This window comes from Fundulus heteroclitus, chromosome 9 (genome assembly GCF_011125445.2).
Source record: "Fundulus heteroclitus isolate FHET01 chromosome 9, MU-UCD_Fhet_4.1, whole genome shotgun sequence".
NCBI classification, from domain to species: domain Eukaryota; kingdom Metazoa; phylum Chordata; class Actinopteri; order Cyprinodontiformes; family Fundulidae; genus Fundulus; species Fundulus heteroclitus.
This window is the reverse complement of record NC_046369.1, coordinates 10,441,128-10,454,564: the sequence shown is the minus strand read 5'-3', so window position 1 is coordinate 10,454,564 and position 13,437 is coordinate 10,441,128. Positions and strand designations below refer to the sequence as shown.

Genomic DNA, 13,437 nt, shown 5'->3' with positions numbered 1-13,437 from the left:
TTTTTTTTTAAATAGATCCCAACTTTTGCTTGGAAAGTGACGTACGCATGTTTCAGGCCCGATTTTGTGAATAAGCAAGCTTTATAAATGAGACCCCAGATCCGTAATGTGAATTGTTAACAAGTGAAGTAGCCAAAAAGCTATAAAGGGCCCACACTACAAGTCTCTGTCCCCTCCGTAACGTGACGCTGGTTCTAACAGCCTCCATAAACACCAGACTTATCCTGGACTGGATGAAAGTCTCATTAGTGTGCATGAAATCAGGTGCATTCTTCATTTTAGTCAGTAGAAGTGGAAGAAGAAACGAGTCCAACTATTTTCAGGATCTTAAAAAAAAAAAGTCCAATTAATCTCTGGAATGCTTTTTTTTTGGTATTAATCAGATAATCTAAGAAACATATTTCTCCAAACCAATCAAAAATAAGTTATACATTTTTCGATTCGACAGCCAAAATTGGCATTTACTAAATGGCGTAAGAAATTAAAAAAATTATACCCTTCGTATTTATGTAATTTAAAATAAAGAGTCAAGATATTCAAGGATGTTGTGAAAACTACTACGCTTGTATTAAACAGGACATAAAAAAAACAGGTTTATTTTCTGCCATGAATGCAACTCCATAGGAAAAAGAAGAGATTTTTGTATTTAAAAAAAAAATCTACATAGCCTTTAAAAACCTATAATAGTGAAGACAGTAACATTTCCCTGCATAATACAAATCAATCGAATTTACTGACCTGATTCTTTATTGGTTTAGTTGTTTTAGATGTGATTCACTGAGATATTAACGCTATCTAGGCAGTTAAGTGTGGTCTTACACAGGCACCACGTTAATCAAAGAGTTGTTTAGATGCAAGTTAAAACCTTTCATCAGACACGAAGGTAGAGGAAAAAAAGTGCTAGATGGACGGATATAACCAAATTGAGTGCATTTAGCAGGACAAACATAAACTTAGAGTAACTTTTTGCTTTACAGACATCAGATGCTTAGTCTTCACACAGTACTTCTGTTAAACCAATACACCTTCCAGAGTGTCACCTAAATTAAACTACTCCCAAACTTTGGAACCTGTTACTCCTTAAAAACTTTTAAAATGTTGCTGAAGTGTCTGCTTCAGTGACGCTGATGATTGTTTGGAGAGTAGAGGGCAAAGGCAACAAATGCACGGCGCTGAACTCAGCTGATGTTCAGACACCCTGCCTACAGACAGCAGCTATGGGGCTCCTCCTCACACACAAAAGGGTTTAAAGAATAAGAGTTGTTTTGTTAAAAAACGTAAGTAATAAAAATTTATTTTTTTTGTTGATTTCATTGATAAAGCTGTAGGTTTTCCTCCCTGTTAAAGAGGAGTTTTCCTCTCCACTGTCGCTTCATGCATGCCCAGTTTGAGGGATTGCTGCAAAGCCATGGAACATGCAGACGACTCTCCCTGTGGCTCTATATCTTTCAGAAAGAGTGAACGCTGCTTGTCAAGACTCAATGAAATCTCCTGGGTTTCCTTACATCTGATCAATCTGCACGATCTAATTGAATTTGACTTTGTAAAGTGCCTTGAGCTGACATGTGTTATGAATTGCTGCTATATAAATAAAATTGAATTGACTGGTCGTGGCAGTCCTAATCCACAAATCAAATCTTTAAAAAACAACAAAGCATTTTTTTTGTGTTTTTTTTATCCTTACATGTCAAAGAGGACATTGTGCTGTGGACACACCCCCAATGTCTTCCTGATGATGTCCATGTCGTAGCGGATGTCCATGCCCTTGACGTACACCGTCCCAGAGGTGGGAGGGAAGAGCCCGGTTAGGACGGATCTGACAAACAGGAGGAAAGAATAAGTCTTTATACCAACAGCGTCCACGTTAAATTATATCATAATGTCTCTGCTGTAAAACAGAAAAAATGGGTTTAGCATCAAATTTCATGTCACACAAGTTAAAAAAGTACACTTCAGCCTTACATGGTGGTGGTTTTGCCGGCTCCGTTGTGTCCAAGGAAGGAGGTGATCTGCCCCTCAAAAAACTTCATGTTAAGATGGTTGACCGCAAGTTTCCCTCCCTTCTTGTAGATTTTCACCAGATTTCTGATGTTCACGCCAAGATTCATACTACTGGGTTCTGCTTCAATGTGATCTAAACACAGAGAAAAAATAGACATAATCAAGGTTACGACTAATTTAAATATCCATGAGAGACAAAGGGGGAAAGAAATGCAGCAAAGGTCCCAAGGTTGGGTCGAGGACTGAGGCTCGCTCTACCTGTTGTTAATTTTTTGTACATTGTACGCAGTTAAGTGCGCTTGGATGGATATCGTTTGTTTTATTCGTTGTGTTTTTTTGTGTATAGCTGATGTAAATGGCCAGTAATGTGTTCATTCAATATGCAAGATTTCCCACTATGACAACAGCTTCTATTTTGCTCTATGATTAAAACTCAATTGACCTGATAATTTTATTTTAATTGCAAAAATGTAAGAGTAATTGGAATGTTGAGGCTTTGGTTGGAGTCTCAACCAGTTCAAGACGCCCTGTGTAAAAATGAGTAAAAACTAAGTTGTCAAGATGATCTTTTTGACTTTTAATCAAGATTGTATCTATTTATCAGTTCTGTCAGTGACGTATAAACCAAACCGACTAATGATAAGTTGTGCATATAAATCAAATTATAAGCTTCTTATTTTACGGGTAAAAAATATATGATAATGAAATAGGAAAATATTTTTTCACAAATCAAATTTCGTCTTTCTCGCATATTTATTCAGACTTAGATGATCGAATCAAAATCCATACTTTTCAGGATAAAAACTGGACAAAGGGCAAATAAAAGTAGAAAAAATATTTATTTTTTTCATACAAGAAGAACTAAGATAAAAAAGGAAACCAAATTTAACCCTTCTGTTTTCTCAGAACTTAACTGGCTTAAACGCGATTCAACTTTGACTTAGAAAACTATCAGGGCAAAATTGTAAGTCACACAATTAGAGAGTTTTTTTTCCTCTATCTGGGATTACCTTGACCGACCACCTTAATAAATGTGTAAAACCCATGCTTCAATGAATTAACATATTCGATTTTACTCTTCCTTTCAGGAGTGAAACGGCGTCTTGTACCTTCGTCTTGGTCTGCAGGTGCTGGTGGGATCGGCATGCCTATTTCTAAGGGAATCCCGCCCCAGTAGTTGAGCTGAAAGATGAAGTACCAAGGCCTGGGGATGCCATACTGACCTGATGAGAGAGAAAAACAAAAAGAAAAGTTATATTCCTAAACTAGATCAAATAACTGACTTCCTGCTGTATTTTTTTACAAAGCCGGTATTGGGAAAAAACTTCTTACCAACTGTGACAGAAACATTACTGATCTCTATAATCTGATTAACCGAGTCCTCTACACCTCAATGTTTAGTCAAACACCCGGCACCAGAGTTATTTGCATCAGAGCAATTCCAGTAAAAATAAGTACAACTGCAGCTATTTTTTTTTTTTACCTATATTTTAATTTTTCCATGTATCAGTCTGTCTAGGACTGTTTAATTTGTAATCAATGCCTTTCTTGATATGATGCAGAGGTCCACTTTTTTTTCCAGTGACAAATACACGGGGAATGTTTGTCTTACCACCATGCACAGTGATGGCAGAGATAATAGAGGTAAAAAAAAAATAATTAAAATAAAAAAAGTCATTATTAGGATAGCTGCAGCAGGAGGCGCCATCTTGGAGTCACCAAATCTCCATGAAAACCCAAAGACAGCATCTACCAGCCAACCAGTTGATTCAGAGCGTAGCCAAAAAAAGCTCACAACGCTGCATTACGCAATAGTTTAGACTTCAAAACGTAACCATCACTAAAACTGCATTTTGTAATAATCGCCCCAAAATGTCATAAAATCCATGAACACATTTTGTAATAGTTTCTGCCACATTAAGTAATAACATTATTATAATTTAATAATGACAACCCAGGTCGTTGGTTTAAAGAGGAATGACAAAGATCCTTCTATCTAGATGCTCCAAACCATGTAAATTATTGTATAAGACTTTATATATATTATTATTGTTGTTATTAAGTTTGGTTGTCTTGCAATACTGCAAGCATCTATAAGAAAAAAAACCTGAATGTGTCATACCAGGAAACACTGCTTCAATGTACCAGGCTGAAAAGGCGTAGATAACGGCATCGGCGTAAAGCATAATAATGGAGATGGTGAAGCTGTACGTGTCTCCTTCCACAGGGCTGGCCCGCAGGTTGTTCCACTGGATCCCCACGCCTTGCTCCTCGTACTGAGAGAAATACTCACAGCCAAAACCAAAGGCCACAGGAGACAGGAAACTCTGACAGAAACAAGGGAACACACGCAGTTGGTCGTCACCGGTTCAGTCCCTTGGAAAGGTGTTTAAAAGCACTGAACTTCAACCTTTTATCTTGTCAAAATTAAAAAAAAACAATGTATTTTATTGGGATTTAAAGTGATATAGCATATATGAGTTAGAATGACCTAGTCAAAGTCCCAATTCAGAATCAATGGGAGGTAAAATACAGTAAAATACACTGAAGTTTTTGACCATGAGATGAACAAGGCACACTGCAAAAAGAGAACTAAAAGTAAGTCAAATTTTCTCGAAATGTGTGTATTTGCACTGGATTTAAGCAGATAAATAAGATGATCTGCCAATGCAATAAGATTTTTGCTCTTAAAATAGGAACAACTCATCTCCATCATCTTATTTCAAGTGAATATATATAATGATCTTATTTTAGAAGTAAAAATACTAATTCCATTGGCAGATAATCTTGGTTAATTGCTCAAATCAAGGAAAAAAACACTAATTTCAAGAAGATTTGACTTACTTTTAGTTGCCTCTTTGCAGTGTAGTAGAGCTCAGTAGTACATTGCAAAAAGGGAACTAAAAGTAAGTAAAAATGTCTTGAAATTAGTATATTTTTCCTTGATTTGAGGAGCTAAATATTTGCCAATAGAATAAGATTTTTGCACTTGAAATAGGAACAATTCATCTCGAAAATAAGATAATTAGATATCCTGCACTTGAAATAAGATGATGGAGATGAATTGTTCCTATTTTAAGTGCAAAAATCTTATTCCATTGGCAAATAGTCTTATTTACCTGCTCTAATCAAGGCAAAATACACTGATTTCAAGAAAACTTCACTTACTTTTAGTTCCCTTTTTGCAGTGCAAAACTAAGTAGATTAAAGTAACCCTAACAAAAAGCCAAAAAATGCCAGGCACAGAGTTGTAAAAGCAAACTTGTAATTGTTGCCAGAAGGATGCAACTCACAGCAAGGACTCTGTGTGTGGTAGTGAGATGGTCTCGCCAGGCTACACACAGGACGTAGGGCAGATAGAGGCTGAAGTAGATGAGCCCCCCACAGGCAGCGGCCAGGTTGGCCTTGGAGAAGAAGGTGCTGATGAGGAAACACTGCATGATGGTGGCGGTGGCAAACGCCATGAGGAAGAAAAACACCACAGCCGGATCGCTGTAAGGCAATATGTCGCCCCACTGGAAAGGAAAAGACAACAGTTCCTGCCAACGTTCAAGAATGAATTAAAGAAACAGCAATGCATTGATATTTTTATGTTTTAGACTGTCTGGAGCAGAAAAGTTATGTAACCTTGAGCAGACCAATGAGAAGCACGGCGGAAATCAGGAACGGCACCAAGCTGCTGATGAACCAGCTGAGCCACAGAGTTCCTGTGCTGAGACCCATGATCCTCATCGTTTCCTTCAGCCTGGCCTCCTTCTCGTACACCACGCCCTTAATGATCATGGCCACCGAGTAGATCCACGCCAGAGTCATGAAGAGAGGCAGGGAACGGTTGAGCACTCGAAGGAACCTGTCGGGCGGGGGAAAAAAAGGTTAAATTGATATTGCTGTATCAAAGACAGAGTTGTTTCTTGGAGCTTTAAGAGGAAGGATAAAGATACCTGGAGGAGAAACGGTTAATAAAAAAAACATACAAGTTTAACCACATGTAAGTTGAGACCTAATGTTTTTAATTTAAAACTTTTCAAGGCCCGCGTCAACACTTCGCATCAGAAAATATCACGCACACATCGTCCACATAGCAGGGGTAGGGCATCTGCTGGATGTAGATGCCGGTGGTCTGTTTGACTCCCGTCAGAACGTAGTTCACGGCTCTCTCCACCAGGTCCTGAATGTAGACAAAACCGCCCCAAATGTAGCGCATGTCGTTGAACGGGTCGGCAGCGGGACCGGGATCCCAAAACCTAACAAGATATAATAAAAAAAACAAAAAAACATCTTATGGCCAAATCGGACTCTTTTGGCTTTGTCTTGGTGCTTGAAGTAAACAGAAAACTGACAGAAATATTGATCGTAATTCATATTTTGCTTTTTTTCTACAGAGTAAAATGCTTGATTTTGCTGTTATTTCCATATACAAAATTTTCTAATGCTGGAAATACGAAAAAGTATAACAGAGTGACACCTTGATTTATGACTGTCCTAAATAACGGGTTTTTCAACATATTTTTTCTTTTCTTTTTTTCTTTTTTTTGCTTTGAAGGACTAATAAGTAAGATATTTACTATAAAATCATTCTCATTTGTCACCTGAGATGGAAGTAACATTCCCTATAAACAATGTCTTAGTCGAGTTTTTCTCCTTTCAAACCTAGAGGTACGGTCCGGAACTACGTCAGTTCACAATGTAGCCGTGTTTACTTCCTGGTTCCTGAGCCAATCATATGAAAGTTCTCAGGGTTCTCAAAAACAGAGCGCAGCATTTGGTATTTTATGTTGGAAAAAGAGCAGCAGCCTGTTAACAAAATAGAACGTCATAGACCTGTCCTGTGAAAGTAAAAATTCAGTGGAGTTAAGACCGTTAAGTAAATGGCTGGTCTCCGTGAAAGGCACCGTGTATGTGTTATTCAACTTTTAACCACTAGGTGTCATTATTACTTATTGTTCCTTTAACTTCGTTTAACTTGAGAGCTAGTGGGCTCTGGGAGCGCCCACTAGTGGTGGGATAGGCATCTACAGACGCAGCAGCACGGTTGTTTTGCAAGAATTTATTGACGCAGAAGCGGAAGAAATTATCTCTACATGAGATAAAGGGAAATTTGGGAATGTTGGAGAAACTTTCAGACTTTATTCAAACTTAAACCCAGAGAAAAAGTTGCCACTGGGCGTGCAACGGCACAAATTAATGACGACTGCTAAACTCATTTCAGAGACACTCTGAAAGGGAGGATGAAACAGAGTTGATTGGACAAGTTTGCAACTGAAAACCCGTTTTCTGTATGAAAATGAGGAAAGCGCAAATATCAGCGGACAAGATTCAGCTCTTCAGTTTAGCCCCTCCCCTCCATCGACATCTTTCATGCCGTCTGACCTCCAAGAAAAAAAGCTGCACAGTATAGTGTAATGTACTTAATAAAAACAGCTCATTTCAGTACATGTATTCTTTTTGTATTTTGCTTTTATACAATATTCGTTATTTAAAGAAACATTGTTCTTGTTTAAACCGTGTAACAAATAATTGCTTTGGTTTTTTTTGGGGGGTAGGGGGGTTGCAGAATGGATTAATGGCATTTCAATATATTTCAAAGGGGAAAATATATTTTACATACAAGTAATTTGAATTACAGGCTCTGTCTCAGGGAAAATACACTCCAAGGCACCACTGCACTGGTAATGTAATAATCAGAAACATTTGCATTTACATAAAATCATCCTAATTCATGATTTTGTGAGAAAATAAAGCGAGGACATCCCAACTCAGAAGAATGAAAAGCTAAATATATGAAGAATCCTCCGTACCTGTCCTTAATCTTACTGGTCCGGGTCACGTCATCAATGTCCATTCGTATCTTGTAGGTGACGTGGGGCGGGAGCTCCGTTGAGGACGTGTTGGGCACCAGGAAGACCACACCTGCCCAAAACTGCCGGTCCTCCAGCAGCTCCAGCGCTCTATCAATCAGCTGACCCTCCGTGTCCAGTCCCTCCAGTTTGTCCAAACTAAAACACTAAGGACAAAGACAAGCTCTTAAATGGAAGGGACATTATAAAGATTAAACCTGCCAAGCAATTAAAACTCTGGCATCTTGTGCCAAATATGTTATCTAAGTGTACACAAAAAGCTTATTAATCCCTGTTAGAATGCAAATATGTTAGAAAAAAAATTAAAACAGCAAAACAATGAGGTTTGGCAGCTGTGCACACCCTCTTCTAGCTATAATTGGATCATCGAGGTAAAGTTCAGCGGTTTTCTAGTTGAACCAAGGCTCAACACTTATCCCAAAAGGCATATTTACCCACTGAAAAAGTGTTATAAATAAAATAAAAATGTATTATTGAAAATATTTTATAGAGAACAGCTAGATGACAAAAATGTCTTCCAAGTTTGCATTTTATGAGAAGATTAAAGTGAAAAGTTTCATATTTCTTAAACCCATGCCTATCAGATGGCGCTCATCTGACAGATTCCCTTTATTTAAGCCTAACTGCATCTTTTGTTTTCCATTTGTCCGCTTTCCTCATATTTTAAGCACGTACTGCACAGTACGATAATGAGCCAACATGGTAACCCAGAGTTCCTCAGAACACCAGGAGAAAGCCTGTTTCCTTGGACGATATTAGATGTGATTTAAACCTTCTGTCCTGCTAATCAACAACGGTAAAAGTGGAAAACCTTGGTGACTTGTGCAAGAGTGGCGACGGTGCTTCCAATGTTATTGTAGACGTCCAGCCAGGTCGGTGGAGCTCCGGCTTTCCTCGGGGCGTCCGCTGAGGGCGTGGACAGGAAACGAACGATCCGCGAGGCCGTCCAGGTGGTGTTTTCCAAACGCATGTTGACCAAAACAGCAATTTCAGGACGCCTCAGCAAATCCTGTTGCAAACACAAAGGAAGCTCAGGATGCGAAAAAAAAAAAAAAAAAAAAAAAGATTTTCCTGCATCAAATGTGTCAGAAGACACCAAGCTGTAAGGCAGCAGAGGACGAATCCGACCTGCAGCAGCTGAATCTCCACACTGGTCTCCATGTAGTTCTTGATTCGCGGTCCCGCCTCCATCCAGGCCTCATTCAGATCCTGAAGAATCTGGAGGTCTTCAAATGTTTTGTTCACCTGCACAAAATACAACTTCTGGTTAGATTAAACAGAGACTTCAGCTTCTGGCCCACTTTTAAGCGTAGGACCCAGCTATCTAGCTGGCTTTTTTTAGCAGCTTCAGTGAGTTCCCCCATGGAGCCATCAGTTTGTGCATCTAATGAGTTGGTGCTCGCGGTACCTCTTTCATGACTTGTCGGACTGCAGGGGTGTCCGGCGTGTACAGCAGTTTTCCGATGAACAGAGGTTTGATTCCTCGCCACACAATCCGGGACAGAGGATTCGACTCCAGACTTGCGATCAAACTTCTGCAAAAAGGCGCTACAGAAAATAAAGAAAACGGGAGAAACTTCAATCGAACAAAATGACACTACTAGGACGGGATCACCAGTAGCAAAAAAAAAAAATCTTTGGAGATGTAATTTTATCTGTTTTAAAGGTTATTTATTTGTTATTGCTTGTGATTTACATCGCCCAAAGAAAATGTGTATTACCAACTTTTCTGATCTGAATAGATAATTAATGCATTTCTGTAATTTAACTCTAAAGGGAAAACGAATCCATCATTTCAGCACACACGATTTATTTGGGTTAATTTAGATGATTTTTGCTTAGAGCTAATGAAAACTTAAATTTGCCACCTCAAACAAACTAAAAAATAAAGGATGATTTTTAAAAATAGAAATATTATGGCCTACACAATCACGGGGAAGACTGTTGGCCCAGTAGACAGTTATAAAGAAGGTAAAGCACTAAAGGCCACTGCTAAAGCAACTCTCTGTTGAATCCAACCAAATTGAAGGAAAGTTGAGTGGAAGGAAAAAATGTGTTACAAAAAAAAGGTATAATCACAGCCTTGAGTGGATTGTGAAGCAAAGTCAAGCTGGACTCCATGCCCCAACACCCAGCACACAGAATTAGCCCAGCTCATGAGCTACAACCATTAGGGGCGAACAATTAATCGCATTTTCGATATAATCGCAATTTTAAAAAAACGCAATTTCCAAATCGTAGAGTCTGCAATTTTTGGCTATGTAACAATTAGGGAATTAGACACGTCCATTAGGTGTTGGTAAAATGTTTAAAGTGGGTTTGCCTCCACATGGAAGGGAAGAGGGTTGCAGCAGTTAGATAATCTAATTTTATTACTTGTTTTAGAGTTTATATAAATCATACATAGCATTAAGTACAGGTCAATCAGTTTAATACATAGACTTACTTGTTGATTGCACTTTGCACTTTATGTTCAACAAGGATTGATGTCCAAATCAACTAAAAGCTGTTCTCTTGAATAACATAAGTTTAGATGCTGTAGGTCTTTTAGCAACTAATCCGCACGGCGAGGAAATAAATTGATTTGTTGTTTGTATATGTTTAAAAAGACATGGTAAATTAAACTGGGGGGAAAAAAATCTTATTAAATCGCAATATTAAGAAAAAAAAATCGCAATTAGATTATTTTGCAAAATCGTTCAGCCCTAACAATCACGTTTCTGATGCTAAGCCACCTCTGAAACAGAGACAGGGAGTCAGAAAAAACAAAAACTAGACTTTTGTTCAGCTGTCCAAAGTACTACAGAAAATCTATGGGGTTTTGTAAAGAGGACCATAAGAGATCAAACAATTCAGACGAACTGAAGATTGAAGCTGAGCTTCACATCCCTGGAGAGCCACAGGTTGCCTTTGTCTGTCCAGTACAGTGTTGAACATATACTTTACAAAGAAGGAACATAAATGGAGAAAATGGAACATGAAATATTCTAATTGTCTATTTCTGACAGAAATGTTCATATTCTAACAAACCCAACACCTTCTTGCTGTAAACCAATATATGCGGTGTGACACATAATCATCAGAATTAACAGGAATAAACATTTAATATATAACCCCGTGTGAAACAATTATATGAAACGTTTGGGTTTTTAGATGCTTTAATGATTGAATTAAACTAAAAAAGTACTTTTATTTAAATCCTGTTATGTTATCTGTTATTAGATGTACTTGTAAATACCTTCGCTAATATTCCTTATAGAGCAACTAAACCCCTAATGTGGCTTAGAATAAAAACCCCATTAGGTAGTAAATAAACCATAGAGGACAAGAGGATGGGAACATTGGCGATTTTATCTTCACAAAATCTTAATCAAGGCATCTGATTAGTAAAAACAAAGCGTAATATTTCTATTTCACACTAAAAGCTGACTTATAGTTTACAAAAATGTCAAAAGCCCTGCTGAGAAAAGCCTCGTCTTACTCGTCTTGTTGTCGCTGTCAAGGACCAAGTCCTCTGTGCCGTTTCTGCCGAGGAACGACTTGATGTTGTTGTCTTCATACCAGTTGAGCGACGGGATGCGCTCGCCCCCGACTTTGGGGTGGCCGCACATGATCCTTGAGAAAGCTCTGAAACTCTCCCTGGGCAGAGCTGAGCGGTTTTCAGGAGACAGAAGACTGAGGGCCGCGTTCATTTCTGCAAAACTAGAAAGGGACGACAACTGAGGGAGGGCGGGCAAGAAAGAAAAAGGTTTAGGGGTAGAGTGGAAATGGAAAAAAAGTTTAATTATAAAATTTACAGACCAATGCCTTACAAATAATAATAATAATTGATTGGCACCAAAATCTTTTCTCACATCGTCTATAAGGACAGCGAGCTCCTGGGAAACGGACGTGATGGCCTGACTGACGAGCCGGAGCTCCTCAGTGCTGCCAATGAGACGGTCCCTCTGTCAAACAATTTAAAAAGTCTCAAGTAAGTTTAGATTTAACTTTGTGGCCTTGAGCACAAGCCCACTTGGGTTATGCAGCAGAATGAAGAGCCAAAGCAACACCCACACAAGCCTACCTCCGAACGGCACAAACAAAACAAATAAAGGTCTTTGAGCAGCCGGGATGTCGCAGCACGACTTAGAACACCACATTCCTAAAATTGTCCAATTATGGAAAAATGTACATGAAACTGTGAAGAAGATTCTGGGATATGATATCCCTATGAGTAGTGTGGTACTATATCTTTGCAATTTTAACAATGTTAAAATAAGGGTAAAGGACAGGTATCTGATCAAGACACTGTTAATAGCTAGCAAAAAGGCCATTACAAGGAAATGGGGACTAGAAGACCCCCCCTTGCCAGGAACAATGGACTGGAATAGTAGAAGAAATCTACATTATGGAAAAACTGACGCATCGTCTAAGACTTCAACAAACTCAAATGGAAGAAAAGTGGAGGAAATGGACAATATTCAAGACAAAAGACAGCGACAAAGATAAAGAACTAGACAGGATAGACAGGACAAATGTCAAAAAAAGGAGTAGCTCCCAAGCGAAAGTTCTATGTTACGTTATGTTGACTGTGAAATGTTCATGCACACTGTAGATGTAAACCAAAGTAAAAAATTCATAAAAAGTTAAATGATAAAAAAAACAAAACACATTCCTGCTAGAAAACCATCCAATGTGGCAAATTTTATATTTTTTGCAAAGAACAGAGGGGCCACAATTCCTCCACAGTATTGTAAAACACTCAGTGCCCGTTAATGCAGATACGGGTGGCACGACCAGTTCAGAGCTTTAATAATAAGTTTTACACAATTATTCCCTGCTTTTTGTTTTTACTCCAGTTATCTTTGCCTGAAACTTTAATTAGCTTGATGATCTTAAACCAGACATGTCCAAAGTGTGGCCCCTGTACTGATCTTGGGTGGCCCCCCTCCATGTGCATTTCAAAAAGGATTTGGTCCACAGGTGTCTGATGCAGATGGAAGATTTTAGTTTTTAATTAGGGCAAAATATATTACAGAAAAGTTAAAATTGAAAATGTTAAATAATACACAAAGTATTCATCTTTTAATAAACACACTTTTAACATTCTCTTTAATTTCATAGTAACGTCTATCCAATGACATTTAATTACCCAAATGCAGACTTTGGTGCATTAAAATCTGTTTTGAATACAACTATTAAAACTCACTAATTACAGTGTTTTCAAAAAGCAACTGACCCAAATACTGTTCTTATATTGTGAGACCAAAAAGCGCATTTTTTATTGTTAAAGAGTCAAGTTAAATTATTCAACATAATTTGCAAACTGGATGACCATCTTTTAATACAACAAATGAGCAAAACTCTTTTTTTAATTTTTGGATCTACATTAATTTCCTACAAAAAATCTGACTTATTTATTTAAAATTATCATATTTTGCAGAGCAGATAAAAAAAATTAAAAACATTTTTGGTTTTGGCCCTCGAGTTCCTTTGACTTGACAATTTTGGTCCTTGTACCGAAAAGTTTGGACACCCCAGTCTCAAACATTCAATTGTGGGGAAGAAAAAAAAAAAAAAAAGAAGCAAAAACAGA

The 13,437-nt window shown here is 38.1% G+C and overlaps 1 protein-coding gene across 3 annotated transcripts in view; it reads right to left on the bottom strand.

The window, feature by feature from the left end:
• zgc:172302 (phospholipid-transporting ATPase ABCA1) overlaps nucleotides 1–13,437 on the bottom strand; it is a 50,324-nt gene that overhangs the window by 25,459 nt on the left and 11,428 nt on the right. For all 3 annotated transcript variants that reach the window (XM_012879998.3, XM_012879999.3, XM_036141005.1), the window contains 13 exons: nucleotides 11,714–11,806; nucleotides 11,341–11,578; nucleotides 9,268–9,407; nucleotides 8,988–9,104; nucleotides 8,671–8,868; nucleotides 7,800–8,005; nucleotides 6,069–6,245; nucleotides 5,629–5,851; nucleotides 5,295–5,516; nucleotides 4,124–4,328; nucleotides 3,111–3,224; nucleotides 1,963–2,134; nucleotides 1,685–1,816 (listed from right to left, as the gene is read on the bottom strand). In XM_012879998.3, the coding sequence (XP_012735452.2) occupies nucleotides 1,685–1,816; nucleotides 1,963–2,134; nucleotides 3,111–3,224; nucleotides 4,124–4,328; nucleotides 5,295–5,516; nucleotides 5,629–5,851; nucleotides 6,069–6,245; nucleotides 7,800–8,005; nucleotides 8,671–8,868; nucleotides 8,988–9,104; nucleotides 9,268–9,407; nucleotides 11,341–11,578; nucleotides 11,714–11,806 (2,237 nt within the window). The remainder of the gene's footprint in view (nucleotides 1–1,684; nucleotides 1,817–1,962; nucleotides 2,135–3,110; nucleotides 3,225–4,123; nucleotides 4,329–5,294; nucleotides 5,517–5,628; nucleotides 5,852–6,068; nucleotides 6,246–7,799; nucleotides 8,006–8,670; nucleotides 8,869–8,987; nucleotides 9,105–9,267; nucleotides 9,408–11,340; nucleotides 11,579–11,713; nucleotides 11,807–13,437) is intronic.